This window comes from Corylus avellana, chromosome 10 (assembly GCF_965113065.1).
Source record: "Corylus avellana chromosome 10, dhCorAvel1.hap1.2, whole genome shotgun sequence".
Classification (NCBI taxonomy): Eukaryota; Viridiplantae; Streptophyta; class Magnoliopsida; order Fagales; family Betulaceae; genus Corylus; species Corylus avellana.
The window spans coordinates 3,069,082-3,082,237 of NC_142499.1; the positions used below are offsets into that span (position 1 = coordinate 3,069,082).

The 13,156-nt window shown below is 34.2% G+C and overlaps 2 protein-coding genes across 4 annotated transcripts; both read right to left on the reverse strand.

The window, feature by feature from the left end:
* Positions 1–1,500: 1,500 nt before the first annotated feature.
* On the reverse strand, positions 1,501–3,425 carry LOC132192185 (Gibberellin-regulated family protein). Its single transcript, XM_059607442.2, has 4 exons — positions 3,248–3,425; positions 2,200–2,262; positions 2,029–2,062; positions 1,501–1,947 (listed from the first exon to the last, which is right to left on the reverse strand). The coding sequence occupies exons 1-4, from the start codon at positions 3,317–3,319 to the stop codon at positions 1,766–1,768; spliced, it is 351 nt and encodes a 116-aa protein (XP_059463425.2). The 5' UTR covers positions 3,320–3,425; the 3' UTR covers positions 1,501–1,765.
* Positions 3,426–5,368: 1,943 nt separating this feature from the next.
* Positions 5,369–11,667, reverse strand: LOC132162586 (N-acetylglucosaminyl transferase component family protein / Gpi1 family protein). 3 transcript variants are annotated; one of them, XM_059572845.2, is made up of 9 exons: positions 11,591–11,667; positions 11,222–11,476; positions 9,160–9,546; positions 8,881–9,021; positions 8,696–8,799; positions 8,381–8,602; positions 7,333–7,827; positions 5,822–6,340; positions 5,369–5,693 (listed from the first exon to the last, which is right to left on the reverse strand). In XM_059572845.2, the coding sequence occupies exons 2-9, from the start codon at positions 11,393–11,395 to the stop codon at positions 5,579–5,581; spliced, it is 2,157 nt and encodes a 718-aa protein (XP_059428828.2). In that variant the 5' UTR covers positions 11,396–11,476; positions 11,591–11,667; the 3' UTR covers positions 5,369–5,578. The 3 variants fall into 3 exon arrangements, with proteins under 3 accessions (XP_059428828.2, XP_059428827.2, XP_059428826.2); XM_059572844.2 differs by having other exon boundaries at positions 7,333–7,842; XM_059572843.2 differs by lacking the exon at positions 11,591–11,667 and having other exon boundaries at positions 7,333–7,842; positions 11,222–11,569.
* Between the last annotated feature and the right edge of the window lie 1,489 nt (positions 11,668–13,156).

Sequence of the window (13,156 nt, forward strand, 5' to 3'; positions counted from 1 at the left end):
CAAAAAGTAAACGACTAATACAGGAAATTTTATGTCGTTCTTCGTCACATTCTTCAATTATGCTTTCAAGGCAAGGAATGATATGAGTCATATTCTCATTATCAAGTTTGAATGGATGAAGGCCGGTTGGTAGCAGAGCGGGAGCGTAAGTTAAAGGGGTAGTAGGGTCATAATTAGCATGCACTTTGAATATTTTGATGACAATCAAAACCATCATCACCAACATAAGTTTTACCATTCTTTTCTTAGTACTCTAGAAATTATCTTATTTGGAGGTCAAATACAAAAAGTACTATTTATTGGGATTAAATTCTTAAATTATTATCAATATTGAATATGTGTGATGATTTATTCTTAAAAAAATATTCTAGTAAAATAAGTACTATTGGCTCAAGTAATGTCTTTTGCTAAGAGCATAAGGTTTTACAAAAGTCTTTTTTTTTTTTTTACACAATTAATATGTGACTCTTGGAAAAGTTAAATATATTAAACAAAAAAAAAAAAAAAACTTATGTAAAGGAACAAGTGGAGAGGTATATGATTCATATATCCCAGCTCAGGGAAATTTAAAAATAAAAAAGAAAAACAAGCATCATCCAATATTGACAACATATTATAAAGCATCCATTTAAACAATATTTCGAAAAGAAATTATTGGTTTTAAAAAAGTGATAAGTATAACATATTGGAGTGCTAAATGTAAATATGAAAGTGCCTTGTCAAAATATCACATCTATTAAAAAAAAAAAAAAACAAATAAATGAATTATTACAATTTCGAAGAGACAAATGAAAAAAGAGTCACTAGAAGACAACTAACTTAAAAAAGAAAAGATGTAAAGACAAAAGTTAGTAGTAATTTGCTAAAATTAGCCGAAATAATTAGAAAATTAGTTATTCAAAATAAAATAGACCATTTTCACATAAATTGTAAAAAAGAAAATGGGTAATTTTATTTTAGACCTCTGAACTACTAAGCGATTTGAGAAGCCCCCTCCAAACTTTAAAATCTCTCAATTTGGATGCTTGAACTTTCAATTGTAATCAATTTGAACACATCCATCAGATTTTAAATGTTAAAAGTGAGACAATGGCGTCTATATTCCTGACTTTTTTATAAAATTTCAAATAAAAAAATAAAAAAATAAAGTTAAAAAGAAATCAGGGATATTTTTGTCTTTTTAGGGGTAAATCAAGGAAGTTAACGGTTAAATCTGACGTAGGAGTTCAAATTGACTGCAATTGAAAGTTTAAATGTCCAAATTGAAAGGTTTTGAAGTTTAGGGGGCTTCTCAAATCACGTGGTATTTCAAGAGTTTAAAGTGAAGTTACTCCAAAAGAAAATTATCGTTGTTTCTGTGAAGCGTGTATTGGGATTTGGATTTTAGTGATTTTTTTTTTTTTTATTCACCACAATTTTGTACTCTATCTATAGTTAATAAAATCTCTTTGTGATTGTCTTCACACATAGATCTACCTCACATTGAAAGAACCATGTAAATTCTAGTATTTCTACTTGTGATTGTTTTATATTATTTATCATAATTGTGATCTATTGCACAACAGAATTTATGGATACCCCGAAACTCTTTCACCCTTTTCTACACCAAAGGAAAATTTCTAGTTACATTATTCACTAATCACCATGAAATAATAATTTTAGATACAATCTTTGAAATAAAATTCTTAAAAATAAAAACTAGTTTTAACAGAAGCTAATTAATTAGATAAGGTAGCAAATTAAGCAATGAAAAAAAAAAAAAGGTTCAAGGGCATTTGGGGCCTCCTCTCTTGGTCTTCCAATTATTGTAGCAAGGGCAGGATTCCTTGTTGCCATAAGTTCCCTGAGGCACACACAAGCACTTAGCACAGCACTTTTGGCAGAAGAACATGCATGGCTTCTTGAATGCTGTTTTTGAGCATCTTTGTGTGCATCTTGGACCACACTCTGCAATTTTATAATTTTCTCATATTTAGGTGATGATGATTTCATTTATTTAAAAATTCATATTCATATTGAAACCCTTACCTTGAGGTTGAAGGCTGCCTTGGGTGATGCCATGCTGAATTTCAATGAGAAGAAAAATAAATAAATAAATAACAATTAATCTCACACCCCAACTCTAAAAATAATATTTGTTGGAAAATTCAATAGATATATGGAATATTATCCATTTACAAATTCATTAACAAATCTCACCGTGGGGATCATGAAGTGGCTACTTTCTTGGGGCTGAGGGGTTGGAGCCTCAATTTCCACAGCCTGTACATTATTTATTAGCACAATTGTAAGATGAATATATATATATCCCCTCTCTCCCTCTCGTCCTTGAGATGGGAAGGAGATAGAAAATGTTCAAACTCAAAATATTTGCTTTTATATCATATTAAATCATCATATATTCTAAAGTTTAAACAGATAGAAAACGAAACCAATATTCTAACAGGGACAACAATTTATCATTAGGCGAATAGTTTGAACATTAGATATTTGGTAAACAACCTTCTAATTATGCAATAATATGAATCCAAGAGGCTTCAAAATTGGGTTGTAAAATAGTTCTCCTTAAAAGTGACTTCTGACCTAGTGGAGGTCTACAGAATGGCATGGACATACCTTTTATCTGAACTTACTGAAATATATACCCTAAAAGCCCTCTTATCTAGTACTTGTTGAGACCATCCATTTTAGCAGGAAATGGCCAAATAGTTGTCAATCATACGAAGAAGTTGGAAGTACCAAGCTAACCACGAGGGGTTGGCTCGAGTACATGTGGTAAGTGACTTGGTCGGGTGTCTCATAAAGTATCTCGTCTAAAGTTCAACCCGGCCTCTTAAGTGCAAATATTTTTTTGGGGCCACGCCTACGAATGAAAGCTCAAGTTATATCTAACCAGCAATGTGAAATGACACTTTGCACGGTGTTCCAAAAATCTAGAACGGGTGAAGCTCCCAATAAACCCCGATTAAAAAAAATGTCTCAAGTTGTTGACTAATGATAGCCTGAATCTACCTTTCAAGTTTATTAACCAAAAGAAAAGAAAAAGAATTGTCACAAGTTACAAAAATACCAGCCCACCTGGGAAGAATGAGAAATGACCTTATTCTTTTCTTGCAAGATAAGCAGTTATGAAAAAGAAAAAAGAAAGAAAGAAAAACAAACAAACAAGCAAATTAACTACCAAATTCTGAAAACATATATATATGTGAGGGAGAGAAAGAGAGCTCTAATTAAGAATGTAACTTACATGGTTCTGATCTACTACTAAATGCAGCGCCATAACTACAGTGAACATTAGAATGCATATCTTCTTTGCCATTGTAGACACACAGAGAGAGAGAGAGAGAGAGAGAGATTATGTGAAGATGATGGATGCAGGTTGTCGGAAGCATTTATAGGCAACTTTATTAATCAGAGGCTCGAGATTTGGAATATTTTATTTGGTTCACATGCATGGAAGTTATGGTGGTGGTTTGTATAACAGTTACAGATAGCAACACAGCAAAACCTTTGCGATGTCCCAAATCACAATTACACGTATTGCAAGGGACAAAATGCATATATATTGCGTATCTATCCAAATTACCGACTTCACCCTTGATGCCTATTTATAAAAAGGTTAAATTCAATCGATCGTATTAGAAAGATGTTACAAGTGTGAGTTATTAATATAGTATAATTGGGTCCAAACTCATAAGCTTAAGCTTCTTTTAAGTTGAATAGTATTCCAACATGATATATTTCCGTCTCACCACAAGACTCTTTAAATAAGTGTCAATCTTCATAACAAGTTGTAACAAAGCCAATGACGATGTAAAGTGTGGGTCTTTTATGTAATCATGGTCGGGACAAAATTACATGACACAGATTAAAACCCAACCCACAAACATGATGAGTGATTATTGAAATGATCTGCAAGACTGATAAAGCTTTTCTTGGAGGGGAAAAGTATAAAAAGGTTGAGTCCTATATACTAAAAAGATGTCACGAGTGTGAGTTAATACGGATGGAAACCTATAAAAAGACTTACAAACTTAAGCTTTTGAAAATCATCATGCATTTTGTAGAAATTGGGAAGGACAAATGCGTCATGCTGTCAAAAGAAAGAGAAAAATAAGCATGTGAAATGAGCGGCTTGAAAGTTACATGAGGTGACCTTGCATGTGCCTTCACATGCCCCTTTCTAAGTTTCTAATGCCCCTCAGACAGACACAACTAGCACTAGAGTCTAGAGAGAGAGAGAGAAGCATAGAAGATTAAGAAAGAATCAGAAGCCCTTTGTCGTCACTGAGAAGAAGATAGCACTGTAAAGATCCCTTTCTCTTCATCTCTCTCTTCCATTCCCGTGAGCCAAGTCTTTTGTTTCCTTCTTCCTTTTCTAATCTTAGTTATTTGGAAACGAGAGAAAGAGAGAGAGAGAGTGAGTCTGCCGGCCATCTCAAACCATTAGAATTTGGTAGTCAGTTGGTTTTTTGTTTCCTCTCGTGAACTTCGCTTTTTGTTTGTATTCAATCATTTCTGTGAAGGTTCATTAAGAAAAGGATAATGTCTTCTTTTTCTTTTCTTTTTTCTTTATTTTTTTATTGGATTGGATTGAAAAAATTTCTGTTGTTTTAATAAAGTACGTGATTTTTCGTAAATAAAAATCACATATATTTTTTATTTACGAAAAATCACATGTATTTTAAACTACTTATAAAAACACATAATTAGTTTAGTGGATATACATTTCTTATAAATTGGGTTGTACGAATTCATTCAGCCCAATCTCTAAAATTGTTGTTCTTTGAACATGTGAAAAACACATGTAAACACATGTTACAGGGAACTCATAGCACTTTCAATTTTTTGCAATGTCTCCCTCCTTTAAGATTTTCTATTATATCTTATCAAAATTTTCAAATACCCCTACTTTTTTTTATAAATAAAAATTGCAAAAATTCAGGTATATGTATTTTTGAAAATTTTGTTAAATCCCAACTAATGCATGAATCTTTACCATTTTTTTTTTATAATAAAAAAAACAATGGTATTTTGGAAATTTTTACAATATTTAACAAAAAAAAATTTAACAGGGTAGGACATTGCAAAAAAATTGAAAGTTTGATACTCTAAATGGAGAGTTTTGAACTTTATGGAGTAATTTCAAAAAGCGTGAAAGTTCATGTGAGTTTTGTAAAGTTTACCCAAAAAAAATATTAACTATTCAAAATTAAAATAATGGATATGCCAGGAAAAATATATATATATATATATATTTTTTAAAAAAAAAATCATTTCATTTTAAATGAATTCTATGGAACTATGATGCAATTATGGAGCAATCGCAGCAATACATTTTGCCTGCGAGTACAAATTGTGATGGATATATTGCGAATCAAGAGAACCTAAATGTATTAAAATGACCAACCATACATATCCTGACCGTCAACCAACATATCCATAATTAATCAACTCATTCCTACAAGAAGCCAAGAAAATGAACCAAGGACAAAGGCCGCCAAATTCCAAGTACAACTGCTGATCGAGAAGCAAGAAATTGAAAAGAATGATTCACCAAAAATCACCTGCAAGGCAGTCAAGTTCTACAGCAGGCAAGAATTGAATCATAGCATAGATGCCAATACTCTTTGTATGGGATGAACATCCATGGCAATGGTGGAGGAAGAAAAGTACCTAATCTAGACGATACCCTGAAAAAAAATAAAAAAAATATGTGAGATATATATATATATATATATATATATATAAGCTAAGTTCGAATCTCAGGAACCATGAAATGAGCAGTGAGAAGAATACTACATAGAGAAAGGAGACACACCTCTTCCCAGTCAGGACACCATGAATTGATTTAGCCACAAAAGACCCAGAAACCCCAGAAAAAACATTTCTATAGTGAGGCAAGACCACTTCTCCTATACTCGAGAAGTTGCTGCGAATAAATGAGACCAGAATACTAGATTTCTCTCCACTTGAATTCCACTGCAAAATTTCAGATGGAGAATCAACTTTATCAGGACAACAAATCCCAGGAGAATCAATCTCATTGCTCCGACAAGATACAATTTCAAACCATATCCCAGAAGGAAATCTTCTTCGCCTCACCAACCAAAGGAAAATTTTGATACAAGGTGTAGCATGAATAACAGAGATAATGACCTCAATCAGTATACAGATGAGGCTGATAGATGAGTTCAGAATGCTAAAGAAGATATAGAAAACAGATGTCGTTGGTAATAGAAGTAAGAGCAGTGTAAACAGAAGAGATCCAAGAACATGTTGCTTCACAGTGTAGTCATAGCTGTCTAATCTTTGACGAAGAGGATTCCATTTCTGACCCCTGCAAACCAATGACCAATAATGTGAACAACGTGAAACAGGAGAAATGAAAATCAATTAAATATGACATAAATATATGCAGAAAATCCCGGAACATTTGTTATCTAAATCTAGCAATAAAGCGAAGAAACAGATATTTTATGCCTTAAAGTTCTGTATTCCAAAGAAAATTGAAATGTAGCCCAAGTGCACAAACTGATCTCCTTTAGAGAATCAAATGTTGATTCTCATCAACCAAATATAGAGAAAATCATCTTCATTACTACCAAAATCCTCATATCTTTTGCAGAGGAAGTCTCCAAAACTTCAACACCAGTTCCTTCGAAAATAGTACTTCACTTTCTACGACAAAAATAATAGTTCTTTCATCTAAATTCATGGTAGAAGTAATCTACCAAAAATTGCACTTGAGCTAATCTACCATAAAAATCGCCCCAGCCATAAAAACAACCAGAGCCACATATAGTAACCAGACACCCACTCCTTGTCGACCTCTTGGATGATAATAGGGACCAAAAATTGCATCACTTAGGATAACATTTCCACTTCAAATTAGCACTCAAGCTAAAATGAAAAATCAAAGATGTCCATGATATTAGAGAATATGTAAATTTTTTTTGAACCAGATGGCAAAGAGATGGGCAAGTTTCTCTGATGTACAGGCTCCACACCCACATCCCCTGTTAATACCAAGGCACTGTCCATCTACCAAAAGCTGCTCTCATTTCCTCCCACAAGCCAACTCTCAGTTATCGTCTGTAGGACCATAAACCCCAAAAAACACCCACACAAAACATCTTTCAACATTGAAAAGCATGCAAAACGGCCAAGAAGTTCCCTATTGCAACTTCTGTCTTCTCAACCACCCTCTGTCCCACATTAGTTCCCATTAATCTAATAAAAGTTCATGATTATTACAATTCCCAGGTGGAATTTTGAACTTTTGAAAAGTTGTAAAAGCTAAATCAAGAAAGCAGAATCACAAAGTATTACCTGAAAAGGCGCCACAAAGCTGCTAATGCCTGTATCTGCATTGAATATATACCTGAGAGCAACCAATGAAGAGTTGACACGTGCAAAGTTGCCAGTAAAAGTATGTCTATGATCAAAGCAGCAGGAATTGTCATCCCAAAAAGAATCCCTGATATTGCAAGTCCTTTAATGACATAAATGGAAAGGAAACCCACAAAGACCCAGAGGGTAGACCATATTTGGATTGCATTAAGAGAAATCATGCCAAGAACTCCTGCCAGTTCCGTGTTTAACTTGAAACCTGCAGGGACTCCCATTAACCAAACACAACCTGTCCGCAACAAATTGTTTGTAATGTCATTGGCAAAGTTCATAACCCACAAGCAAGCAGATTCTGCATTGTATAACAGTGCCACACCAATCAAGTTTCCCAAGAGAACATCAAGAGCTAAACTTGACCACATGGAATGCTTATGTAATGCAGCTTTCTCCGCATATTCAACGCATGATAGAGACCTTACAAATCCAAAACTGCAGTTCATGAGTTGGGAAAAATAGGAACCTACTGCAAATGATGAATACAGCAACTAAACAAGAGAAAATTAGCTTGATTCAGAAGGCAAAACATATACATTTCCTTCAAGATCTCATACGCTTAAAATAGCAACCAAGGGGGGTGTTTATAGGAAATAAAATCTAAAATTTTACTAAAATGTTTAAATTTAATAAGGGAAAGGTGGAAATTAATTGAAAATCAAAATGGCTTTGCCCCTAACATTAGCTTCAAATGTATATATCTCACCAAATACTGAGATGTGGTAGCAAATAGCATTTAAAACCTAATGTATAAATCAACGGGAATGTTTGTTAATTTCTTTTGGGGGTATTTTCTGTATTTTGTTTGAAAAAATGTTATAATGTAAAATAAAGGTGAAAACAATTTTGGGTCTTTTGTGAGTGTATTGTGTTTTGAATTGTTTGTTAATGTTTTTGTTTCAAAAACAAAGAAGAAAATTTTAACAAATGAAGCCAACAATTCCCAAGCATTCTTCATAAAGCCTCATCTTACCTCAGGCCATTTTCTTGAAGGAAGATTGGCCAATACAAGATCTGGCAGCAGCGGATTCGTATATGTATTAATGTAGAATTGAATATCTTTGCCACTGTAATGTACATCCATGATTGTGATATGGAACTCAACAGGCTATGGAGAAGCTGAAGAATGACGTAAAATAAAGTTGACAATGAAGCCATGGACATTGCAAGTAGTTGCCACATGAAGGTAAGCAACCTGAAAAGCCACATCATGGACCATCAAATATTGCAAAGTGGGATGGAAGAAGGGAGAAGGTGGGATGCACGACTAGAGTCTTAAAGAGAATACCTGCAAATGATGGAAAACCAAACAAAGGATCTCCCAGTGGCCACATGTCTCTCGAAAAGAATTTTTGCAGCAGCGGCACTGTTAATTGCCAATATTACGGTATCCTGTAGATAATGAATTGAAAAGGCATATTGATAAGCAGTCTAAAGGTCTGAATAGACAAAAAGATTTGTGGGTTCTTTTACCAAGTCTACTAGTTTTTTCTTTTGGTGAAGTTCATCAACCCACTTCGGCCTCTTGAAAGGAGCTTTCACTTGCTCACACAAATTCCAAAGATGCAGGGAGAAGTGATGAACACCATATGATGGAGTTTCATATAGTATCACCTGCATTGTTCAAACAAAAGAAAGGAGAGTAATCACAACTAACAACTACTGCTTCAAAAGAAGAAGAGAAGGGCGGGGGGGAGGGGGGGAAGGGTGGGGAGGGGGAGGAGCATGCAGTAGAAGCCATGACTTACATACGTGGACATCACACGGAAACACTACTTCCCCATTCCAGTGAACGTGATGCAATTTAGGAATCCAATAAATTTCTCCACCACACTGTTCATAAAAATCATTTGCCACCTGGATCCAATTACTATTTCGAATAGAAGCTTGATTACATTGCTCTAGTAATCCATCAAGTTTGTGGCAGCCACAGGCCAATTGTCCATAATTTTCTCTGAATATACCTCTTTTGTTCTGTATACAAGCATTGCCACAAGTAGAGTTTCTTTGATCTTTTATTCCAGAGCTTAACAAGAGGCCAGCACTGCTAACATCGACAACGTGCTGACCCAGCATACAGAGCGATGATTTGTCCTGTAGGGATTTGGGCATGTTCCCATTTGTGCCGTGGAGGATTCCCTAACAAAAAGCAGTTCACACTGTAAAATTCATTTTCCATATTAAAAACACTTTCAAGTAGCCAACTAAAAAGAAAAATAATGTGGTTATGGTTCCCAGAACAAGGGCAACCTTCATTCTAGAGTTGTTACATACCTCAACATTTACCAAACCAAATATTTTCCTCAATACCCACCCAACCACTGCTTTGAATTGGATTTCTCATCAGTCAGTATATATTCCTCTTTTTTAAAGCTTCTTGTAGTGAGATCAAAAATTGAAAATCACTGAGTTTAGGGCTACCATAATAAAATAAGAAAGATCATAATGCCCTCTAAATAAGATTCTATAACAGAGACCCTAAAACAATACACTTAATTTAAAACAATACTTGTTTTGCAGGCTTTGATAAAGCATAGTAGGTCCCTTAAAAGCCCCACAAAGTGTTCCTCCCATTTGGAGACTTGTTGATGTCACGAGCTGAGGACGCACTACCACATGAATGATACCCAAAAATACTAGTCACAATTGAGGCTCCTGGTGCACTAGTCATATTTGCATGATACCCCAAAATGACTAGTCACAATTGAGGCTCCACAATCATTTATACAGCCCATATCAATCCAAAATACACTCGATATAAAGGACTCAATACACGCTAGCACCCAACGCCCTCTCAGTCTGAATCCTTGGAATACCACAATTGATCATTTGGATTGATATGGCATAATTGAATGAACCCTTTTAACGAAAGAGTTTGCCCTTTTGTCTTGTCAAGGAAAAATAGGGCTTGTCAAGCCCTTCCCAAATCTTTTTTATTTTTTCTCCATTTTATCTTGATGGATAAGTCCTTTTCTAGTTCTCGTACGTCACAAATCACATGATAGTTCATTTAAATATCAGTAACTATAACTTGTCAAGCTTTTCAACCAATATATCTGAATGTTGTCTCAATTAGTTATTCCATTTAAGATGGAAACTAGCAAGGAGTCATTGAACAAAGAAAAACAAACATAAGGGGTACAATATTCTCAAGCATTACCATTGTCCCGAAAATGGATTATATAGAGTGAACGAAATAGGAGAACATTTGAAAGAAAAGAGCTTCTTCTAAGTATGCTTCAGAATAGGTTTCCAAGCTTAATGTATTAGTGGATGTCCACTGAAGCCAGTCTGCATACCACTTGGTTGGTCTTCTTGGATTTTTTATACGTACAAATGTAATTCTTGGGGTTCCCTACTACACTACCCCTGTACTTTATTTCCCTCTTTTTCAATAAATATCCAAAAATCTAATGCATATCCTTAAAACAAACCCCAAATATCAAAGCAAGCATTAATGTCTACAAGAATGAGAATGAGACGCACAGCACCCTAAACACCTCTACCTTGCCCACATTGTGAAAAGAGAAAAATAAGCAATCCTTCTTAACATCATCTACCATTTTGCGGCCAACATTGATCTACAATTTCTTCACCAGGAGCACCTTATTTCCAAATCTGGATGCTCAATTCTAGAATTTAAGTAACACTTTTGCATAATACTATAATTTAAACAAAGCACGACGCAACAAGTATCAAAACCACTAAATAATCCTAAAGAACAAACAAATCAAATCCAATCCCATTTGTAAGACTAATTGATTCCATATGCCTTAAAACAAAGCGGCATAGTTCAAAATTTAGAGTGCTATACCTCGAGGCTGGAGCGATTATGCGAAAGAGAGACTTCACTGCATGCGAAAGCTACTACAATGTCAAGGGAAGCTGAAGAAGACGACGAAAGAAACCACCCAAACAAGAGACTGGAGGATAGTGGTTCACTCGATGACAACAGCTTAGGCCACCAAATCCTACACTTTCTTCTCATTTTTACCTCATGAGTGTGCCTTCCTTCCCATTTAACGGTCACCGTTTCTTTTTCCGCACATTCTCAGCAACCAAACGGAATCTGACAATGAAAATGAAGACAAAAAAAAAGAACTTCGAAAATCAAATCACAGAAATCGACGATACCTATGCGTTCGTTTGCTGTGCGTGTGTGTCTGGGAGAGAGAGTGTGTACCAAGCGGAAGACATGGCCGGCAGTATATGGAGCAGAAAATAGCAATCGGTGCGTTTTGAGGCTTAGTATAGGCTGGGAGACACACGAAAACGGTGTGTTTTGATGCAGACAATAAACTTTTTTATTTTTTATTTTTTATATTTTATAAGGAAAAATCCATTTTACTCCTGAGTTTTTAAGAGTTTTTCAATTCGAACCTCAATGTTTAAAAATTGACAATGTACCCTCTTAATGTTTCAAAAATTTTCAATTCAGACCCTCATTTACTAATTTCCATAAATTATCTCAAGTACGTGAGAATTTGATGCCCTTTATTTTGATTTTATCCTCATTAAAACTTATGAAATTACTTAATTACTTAAATGAGAATAATACATTACCAATTTTTAAACATTGGAGTTCGAATTAAAAAACTCCTTAAACTTAAGATAAAGTGAATTTAATTATTATACTTAGTTTATAAATTGTTGAAACGTTCACTTTCGTAATTCCATTGGATACCAAAATTGAAAGCTTGTAATTTACTGCATTGAAGCATCTTTTTCTTTATTGACCGTGGTCAATATGACTCATTCCTTTTTTCTTTTTCTTTTTTAATTTCGTTAGTTTGAATACACTTTTCAAAAGGAAATTCCACTAAAAATACTTCTAATCTTTACATTGCATAAAAATAAATAAAAAATTTCAAAACCATTTAGAAAATGAACATTTTCTATTTCTTGTTCTTTTTCTCAAAATTTGCTTCTAGAAAATGAACATTTTTGAAGGTTTAAAGAAAGAGTGGAAAAAAGTAATGAAAGGGCAAATTGAAGCCCAAAACTGGTCCAAGAAATTGATTGAACTATATTTTGCCCAATTCTGTAAGCAGGCCCTAGAAGAGGGCTTTTGTCAACTTGGACCAGACAAGGTCCATGAGAAAAATGCTCTGAAAATAAAATAATAGAAGTGAAAAGGCGGTTGCAGTCAGCGATTAGTGGCTAAAATCGCTAACCGCAACCGCCTCTGCTAACCGCCCGGTTAGCGGTTAACCGCATCTGAATAACCGTTTTTTACTAACCGCTTTTTTTGAGCCTTTTATTGGGCTTTTTTTTTGGCCGATTTTGGATTCACTTTAAACAATTTTTCTTTTCATTTTCATTGCCATATTAGTATTACAAATTACTATATACCAAAATCCTTTCTGGTCACCTTCTACGAATCTATACAACATATAATACAAATAAAATTTTAACAATTATTGTAAATCATCACTTCACTTGTAGTCTTGTACACAACATACAAATAAATATATATAATAAAACTATATATATATTTGGGTTGGGTTAGTTTTATAGGGGTTAACGTGTCAATGATATGAAATTTGGGTTTATTTTATAGGGGCTAGTAGAAAATTTGGGCATAAAATTTTTTTAAAAAAAAATTATCAGGGGCGGGTGCCCCCGAGTTTTTTTTTTTAAGGTTTAAATTGGTATGATATGGTGTTTTGTTTTTATTTGGTTTTTTTGGTCTAAATTGAGATGTCAATCTCTTATTGAATTGCACAAAATTCTTGATTTATGAAGATCT